This window comes from Lolium rigidum, chromosome 5, assembly GCF_022539505.1.
Source record: "Lolium rigidum isolate FL_2022 chromosome 5, APGP_CSIRO_Lrig_0.1, whole genome shotgun sequence".
NCBI lineage: Eukaryota > Viridiplantae > Streptophyta > Magnoliopsida > Poales > Poaceae > Lolium > Lolium rigidum.
The window spans coordinates 226,769,458-226,777,661 of record NC_061512.1 but is presented as its reverse complement, the minus strand read 5'-3'; the positions used below and the strand labels follow the sequence as shown (position 1 = coordinate 226,777,661).

General features: G+C 42.5%; 1 protein-coding gene across 1 annotated transcript; it reads left to right on the top strand.

The window, feature by feature from the left end:
- Positions 1-5,451: 5,451 nt before the first annotated feature.
- On the top strand, positions 5,452-6,887 carry LOC124654328 (fasciclin-like arabinogalactan protein 7). Its single transcript, XM_047193340.1, has 2 exons — positions 5,452-5,774; positions 5,882-6,887. The coding sequence occupies exons 1-2, from the start codon at positions 5,768-5,770 to the stop codon at positions 6,700-6,702; spliced, it is 828 nt and encodes a 275-aa protein (XP_047049296.1). The 5' UTR covers positions 5,452-5,767; the 3' UTR covers positions 6,703-6,887.
- Positions 6,888-8,204: the final 1,317 nt, after the last annotated feature.

Sequence of the window (8,204 nt, the reverse complement as noted above, 5' to 3'; positions counted from 1 at the left end):
CACTTTTCTTTTTAACTAATTGGTAAGCAAGCTTTGCCTTTATTTAGGAAAAAAAGAATTACTCCCTTGACATAGCTCTGTAAATCTGTAAATTCGTTTAAGATTTACGTGATACATGCCGCATAGTTTGTTCCACATTGTGATATACTTCCTCCGTTAGGGATTATATATAAGGCCTTTACGTATTGCTAGGTTGTAAATTTAACTAACGTAGTAAAAGATATTAGAAGGTTTAGATGTTCTACTTTCTAGTAACATAATTTTTATATTGTTAAATTAATGCTATATTGGTCAAATTGACAACCTAGTTGCGCTAGCCTTATAATTCTTAACGGAGGTAGTACCGCATAGAAAAGGTAGCTCCAATCAGTGGAACCGTATTTATATGCACAAATGCTGTTGAAAAAAATGTGTTGGAGATAATTTGATACAATTATTTATATTTCTTCTGCACCTTCATTTTACCTTTTCATTCCGGTGTGGTGGTTGCGATTTGTGAATAAACCATTGATAAATATGAAATATTATAAGGAGCTGTCAAATCAGTTTATTTTACAGACCGTTGAATATTTATCGAATGTTACGCCCGTTGCTGGACTGGATTTGATGAAATGGTTACAAATCTAATTTTGCTTCAGAGCCTAACTGAGCATGACAGCACAAGAAATGACGTTTCCTTTTCATGGATGATTAAGGAGCTATGACCAACCACGTAACAATTATTATTCTACCTGTCATGCAAGGGAACATGCTTAATCAGTTAATCACATTCCCACTAGATACAATATTGAATCAGATGAGCCAAGTGGCCTGCTCACCGACACTGCAAAATCAGTAACGCTCACAGATGTTATTTTTCTTGCGAGGAAGTTATGCTCTATTGACCAAGGTACCAAGAATTGAGTAACACGATTATTAGGGAAAATCATACTAGCACATTAAGATGCAAATTATCAAATAAATTAAAAAATTGACAGCAAAGGACCGCCAGATCATTTAATCAAGGTAGAGTTTTAAAACTGAGCAGAAAGGACATTCTGCTTTCATATTGCACACCATATCAGTATACGACGACATAATGGAAGCTCTTCAATTTTAATTGATGTTTATATCATTTTTTCTAGAAAGATCACCCTCATGAAAACAGATTGGATGATTGCAATGTCACATCTTACCATTGGGGAAAGTCTGGTGCTCGGTTCCTTTAAGGAAAATGTGTTTGGTCATGGTACTTTGAGTACCATGCAAGTTGAAAGAATCCTTGCAATAGAAATTGTAGCATTGGTTGCTTTGTCATATTTATAAACCACGTTTGGAGTCTTCCACGACTAGCGCTCATAAATGTTTGTAATAAAATTATGTTTAGTGTCTGATGAATCTTGTGTCAGACAACGAACAAAAATATTTGCTTTAGTCAATACAACTTGTGGTTTTGCACATGGTACATCAAAAAATTGCACTAGTGCACTAGTGTAGCGTGCAACTTGATTACTAGAAGTCAAAGTTTGCAAGGAGGGGTGTTTCTTTCTTTGCGCGGCGTTGTTAGCTTTGTTAGCTTTGCTTTCTTTCTTCTTTTTGGCTTTTCTTTTGTTCTTTTGCTTTCTGTTGTAATTCCTAAGACCGTAGCAGTTTTGGGCCCTTGGCTTTTCTTCTACTCCTTCCGTCGAGTACATATCTAGTGATACCACACCTTATTTGATATCATGATACCACTCTTTAAAATTTAAATTGTAAATGTCAAAAAATTCGGAACCAAAAATTTTGGGTGTTCACAAGATATGTGTTTACATACCCTGTAACTTTCATAACCAAATTCGGAATATCGTTAGAGAAATAAAAAGGAGAAATCCAGCATGAATAGTGTCACATAAAGACAAAAACACAAAATGCCACTATTCACACAACATTTGTCTTTTTTGTTTCTCTTTGTGTATTTTAAATTTGGATCTGAAAATTTTATACAATGTAAACACACATCTTGTGAAAAGCCACAAATTTATTGTAATTTTTTTGTCACTTACAAATTTAAATTTTGTGAAGTGGTACCATGGTATCATGTGAGGTGTGGTATCATGTGAGGTATGGTATCATGCTAAGATCCACAGAGCATGCCCGAGGGAGGACCCCAAAAGATTCAAGCTACCAAACATGTCCCAAGTGTGCGCGATCTGTAGTACTCCCACCGTCCCATAAAACATGTCTAAGATTTGTTATAATTTGGATGTATCTAGCTACTATTTATTATCTAGATACATCTGAATATAGATAAATCTTCGACACGTTTCATGAGACGGTGGGAGTACTACAGATCGCGCACACTTGGGACATGTTTGGTAGCTTGAATCTTTTGGGGTCCTCCCTCGGGCATGCTCTGTGGATCTTAGCCCGTTGCAAATGAGTTTCAGGTTATTTTTGGCGATTTATTTGGTGGCCTGAGTTGCATCACTAGGGCCAAAACGCTCTGAGTGATTGGTTGTCTGCAGCCTAGCTCAAATGACCTTGGTGATACAACGTTGGATGTTTGGTAGCATACAGGTAAAGGTTGCAGTCACATCTTATCTCTAATGGTGACCTTACCATGCTAACACCATCACACAGAAATAAGTTGCGGTAGTTCATCAGTTCATCCTTAAAGTACGACAGTTCATCAGTACTGCAGTTCAGAAGAAGAGTCCCTACCTACCACGAATGGCAGTTCATAAGCATAGTCCCTAGCTACTACAAATGGAGGTTTAACATTGCAATACGACATCAATCAAAGAGGAAGTTTAGCATAGGAATCTTCTTCTTATTCTTCTTCTTCTTCTTTCGGGCTTCATTGTCACCTTTCTCCATGTCATGGTTGGTCTCAACTTCATTAGGCACAATATTTTCTAGGAAATAGTCATCTTCGCCCCAAGCTAAGATCAAGTTGTGAATAATGCAGCATGTAAGAACCATCTTGACTTGGGCCTAGTAAGTGTGGTAGGGTTTCTGGTCAAGGGCCTTGAACCTATTCTTCGAAGCAACAAATGCCCTCTTGATGATGACTCTAAGGCTTGAGTTTTTTAGATTGAACAATTCTTGGCATTCTATGGTATGTTCCTAGAAGTGAACTCGTTGTGATGGTACCTTATTTTCCTGAAGGGTGGTATGTAGACTCTTTGGTCGGCATGCATAGCCAGCATTCCATAGCTAGGTAGAACTTAACATCAGGGATTTTCAACCGATAAGGTCTAGACACACACACACAACCAGCTAGCACATATGTGAAATGCATATCAAAATCCACAACAGCTAGTACATTCTGCTTGGTGTAGTGCTTCATTGAAGAACATTTTTTTGCATCCTTTGCTATCACATGAGTATCATCAATATCCCTAATGCAATCTTGTGAAGCAACAAAGAGACAGTCTTGTTTCTGACCTTAGCACTCATATGATGAAATGAAAGAACATATTAGTACTCACCCTAAAATATGGCCACCATCCGCAGTTATTTTTGATCTTGGGAGATGTGTTCTTTGATGGTTTGCGTTATCATTTCTCCTCTAAGATCTCTAACTGCAAATAACACATGTTCGCTGTAAGTAATGAGAAATAGTGTCCATTAATCATCTGAATGTGCTATGAAACTTTCTGTTATGAATCACAACATGAGGAAACATGGCTAGTTCCTCTTCCACAGAGGCGTGGATGCTATCTTGAAGCAGTCCTCTCTTCGTGAACATTTCGACAAGAGCAAAGGGGATCTTCTCATTTGAAGCATTTGGCTAGCATCTACATCATTGGAATAGTGGATATAGTTTAGGTTTCCCATCCTCTCTTCATCTCGTGGTAACATTGGACCGTATGTGAGACGAGAATAGGCAGCACGCCTAATTGTAGTCTTGTGCAGCAGCAAGATCCAGGCTTGAATGACAACGATGAGTGTTGCGGCGTGATGTGGGTGCTTGATGTGGTCGTCCTAATCAAATCGATCTATCATTAGTTACGGCCAACTTGAACCCGCGGAGTTGTACATAAATGGATCTACCACTAGGCGAGACAGTATAGTAGATAATTGTTGCTTACCTCCGCCATTAAAGAAGATGGAAATGGGTTGGAGTTAGAGAAGAAAGAGAACAACATCTGCCCTCGTTGCACACGTCGATGTCGGTTCGGTGCCGGAGACCAAGAAGACGAGCTCCTCCAGAGGACGGCGAGGGTACGGTGCGGGAGTGCAAGGAATTTACAATATGGGTAGATCTGCATCCCTGCCACCGCTGTTTTTTTTTTGGTGGTAGCTAAAGGAGGAGGTAAGTGAAAGAGGGAGGTGACCCCCAGCTTTGCCGCTCAACGTTATCGGGATTTCCCCTTCTCTCACCACCTCGCGTTGAGTTTTCGCGCTCAGGACATTCTCAATTTTCGTCGCACCCAGGCCTGGCCCTGGAAAAACTTCCGATTCAGGTGTTACTCCCGAACATGTCTTGGGAGTGCTTTGAGAGCTGTGTTGGCCACAACGCAGACCCAATCTGGGCATCCAAACATCCGTTTTTCATTCCCAACAGGCCTAGCTGAGGAGCATGCGAACTAGCGAACGCGCTTTTAGGTGTGCATTCGACAAAGAAAAGAGCTTGGGACACTACTTTTACAAGATATATATTTTTCCCCAATTTTCCACGTTACTTTGAAGAAATTAAGAGCTATTAAACACTACTAGTAGTACTATTATGTCCATAATGTAACTTTCACATGCAGAAGTCGCTAGATCAGAAAACATTACGTAGTACACATAGAGTTGGGACAAATACCAGTAGTACTCAAGTACTGCCGAAAAACATTAGACGACTGAATTGAAACGGATATGCACGCATGCTTACATCTGTACACGAACTGAAATTTTCACACTGAAAAAGTACAACAATTAAATCAAACCTAATGACATCAGTCGTACCACCAGTGAGAACTAGCAGTGCAATTTACTCAAGAACAAAAGAGAACCGAAAGAAAGTGCAGCTAATACCTGGCCTGCTTCCGTTCCGCACCAACTAGCCCGCAACGCAACAGCTGCCACCCATACCATATGAACCTAATGAATTATTTAGGTTCGTCCACCTCCCTGCACAAACACCAACCTTTTATATAGCATCGCCTCTTCCCAGCAGCACCCTTGCCAGTTGCTACCCAGCCTCTCTTCTTCACTCGTCCTCGCACCTCCCTGCCCTGATCAGGTTTGCTCCCCCTCCGGTTCTCCTCTGCAATTGCATTTGCAGTGCGATATTATTACTCTTCACTATGCAATTTGAAAGTTCTGCATGATCTTGTCTGGTGAAAATCCATTGAATTTCGTTAGTCAGCTAGGAGCTACGTGGTCTTCAATGTACTTGATGTTTGCGTATTGTAATTTCTCCGTAGCTTCTGGTCTCCGGGCCATGAGATTTCTGTCTATGTCCCACACGGTGACATTATTTTGTCTTGAAGTCGAAGCAGAGATTGCGTGACACTTGGTGTAGGCAGAAAATTGTTCACTTTGGTAGTTGGTTCTTGCCGTTTTGTCCTTGTGTTAAGATCTATATTGCTTTCTTTTTGTTCAAGCAACTACTTTATTTAGTATCATGATTTGGTAGGTAACACTTAAACTTTACTATAATGCTGCACCTACACTGGATCTAGTGATCCTGGAGTCTGAAATGATTTATTTGTGTGTGTGTGTGTGTGTCTGTATGTATTTTCCTTATCAGAGATAGTGACCGGATAAATCATCAACTGTAAAAATTCTTGATCTGAATGCTGAAGCGTACACTGAAATGGATGGTAGATCTTGCTCATTTTTCTTCTTCTTGGTATCAAGAAGCAACATACTGATCATTCAGATCAATCTACTACAAAGTAATCTTCTGAAACTCTCTGCGTGATCTCAGGGAATTGGATCAGGGAAGAAGACAAGGCAGGTAAGCACACGGTCATGATGGTGATGGAGTTTAAAACATCCATTCTTACCACCGCCGTGCTGGCCGTCCTCCTTTGCTCCCCGGCATTAGCTCAGAAGAGCCCATCCGTGTCGCTTCCCCCCAGCACCTCACCGGCGCCGGCGCCAGCGCCGCACTACGTCGACCTGGCGGCGCTCCTGAACGTGGCTGGCCCGTTCCACACCTTCCTCAGCTACCTGCAGAAGACGAACGTGATCGAGACCTTCCAGAGCCAAGCCAATAACACCGACGAGGGCATCACCATCTTCGTCCCCAAGGACTCTGCGTTCTCTGCGCTCAAGAAGTCCACCTTCTCCAACCTCACCGGCGATCAGCTCAAGCAGCTGCTCCTCTACCACGCCTTCCCATACTACTACCCGCTGTCCACGTTCAGGAACCTCAGCGCGCTCAACCCGGTGAACACGTTCGCCGGATCGCCCTACACGCTCAACCTCACCGATGACATGGGCAGCATCTCCGTCCAGTCCATGTGGTCCAAGCCCAAGATCTCCAGCAGCGTCTACGCCACTGAACCCGTCGCCCTCTACTCCATCGACAAGGTTCTCCTGCCCATGCAGCTCTTCAGCAAGGACCCGCCGCTGGCGCCGGCGCCGGCGCCCGCACCACAGTCCGGGGCGTCCGATCTGGCACCCAGCCCCGGCGGTGGTAAAGCGGGAGGAAACGCCAAGGCCGACTCGACGAGCGAAGCGTACCGCGTCGGTGTCAATGGGCTGCTTGCTACCGTGGCAGGTTGCTTGATGCTCATGTGGTGATGAGAGAAAAGATCGAGGGTTGGCATTTGTAAGCGCTTGAAAATTTGATTTTGAGTTGGTTCATGGAGTCATTCTTTTGGACATAGTAGGCATGGTATTAGAAATGAATTGGATTATATACGTCATATTACTCTCATAATCATGACCATTACTCATAAATCGATGGATGGATGAATTCTGAAAAAGACTTCTCACTACCATTCGTGTTTGCGGAAAAGCTAGACCTACGGGATGGATCTTACGAAAATATTCTACGGGAGGACGTGGGAGTAGCAGGTTGGTTCGTTTGTTTTTTCCTTGCGTGATTTTCAGGATATAAACAAACTGTGTGATTCCACCTCAGCCCGTAACCAGGCTCTTCGTGTTTGTGTGTTACACTGTAGAGCCTCTTTCGTTTGTAGGATTCTCAAAATAAAGAAACAGACATGTGATGTACGAATTAATGGTTTGTTGATAAATGGCATAACATTAGTTGTTGGATACTCCTACAAGAAGCTATAGGGTTAGATGGAAGGGCTGAAATAAATCCAGCTTTAAATTAACGAACCCAACAAGCGGCTAGGATTACAACCATCACATCCCAAGAACAATTATAAAAAAAGGGGGGGAGCCAGAGATACAAGCACATGCGCGCCATAGGGTTAAGAACTTACCCTTCCCCTTCCTCTCTCCCACCACTCTTTTGCCCCCTCCACCCCTATCTCTAATCCCCACCTCTCTCTTGAGTTGTCCCCCATCAGCCCTTGGATCAAAGGAAAGGAGAGGGATACAGATTCCGGCTATACAATCAACACCAACTCTAGCCGCTGGCCATCTCCATCAACCAAGAGATTCACTCAGCGGGGAGAAGATTACTTACTCTTACAACAACTTTGGCCATACCCTACTCGCCCTCCAGGATGGTCTTCTCCTCATCAAGGTGGGCGGTCTTGGCTTTGTTGAGTCTAGGTCCGTCCTTGCTTTCCGAGCCTTTTTTTGATAAAGGGAATTTTATCACTTGAAAGATTTGAGCATTACACCCGGCCTATGCATAGTTAGGATGCACATAGCCATTCGAGAACCAAAGTGCGAGAAAAAAACATGACACCATACATGAAATAAAAATGAAACTGTATCGGCTCCTAAGGCGGTGGAGGTTGAATTCTGAGATTATGATGCCACCCATGTTGGGTAATAAAGTTCTTCGTCGTGTACTTCAACTGTGTAGACACTTCCGTAAAGAAATTGTGGTTCTCCATATGCTAAAGAGACGACCATGAACCAAGCAAAGTGGTGCACCGGTAGATAACCTGCATAGAAGACGAATTTTCATCATTATAAACCTTGTCATTTCTAAATAGTCAAAGTGACCAAATAAAGTCAAGTGCTCCCACCTAATTAGTATTTTAAACCTATGATCCACCCCAAGTAGCCAATTGCCGAAAACAATGCAACGTGGCATGTATAAGGTAAAACCTATTTGGATGATTGATCATGTTGGTTTTGCGAAATGGCATTGGAAG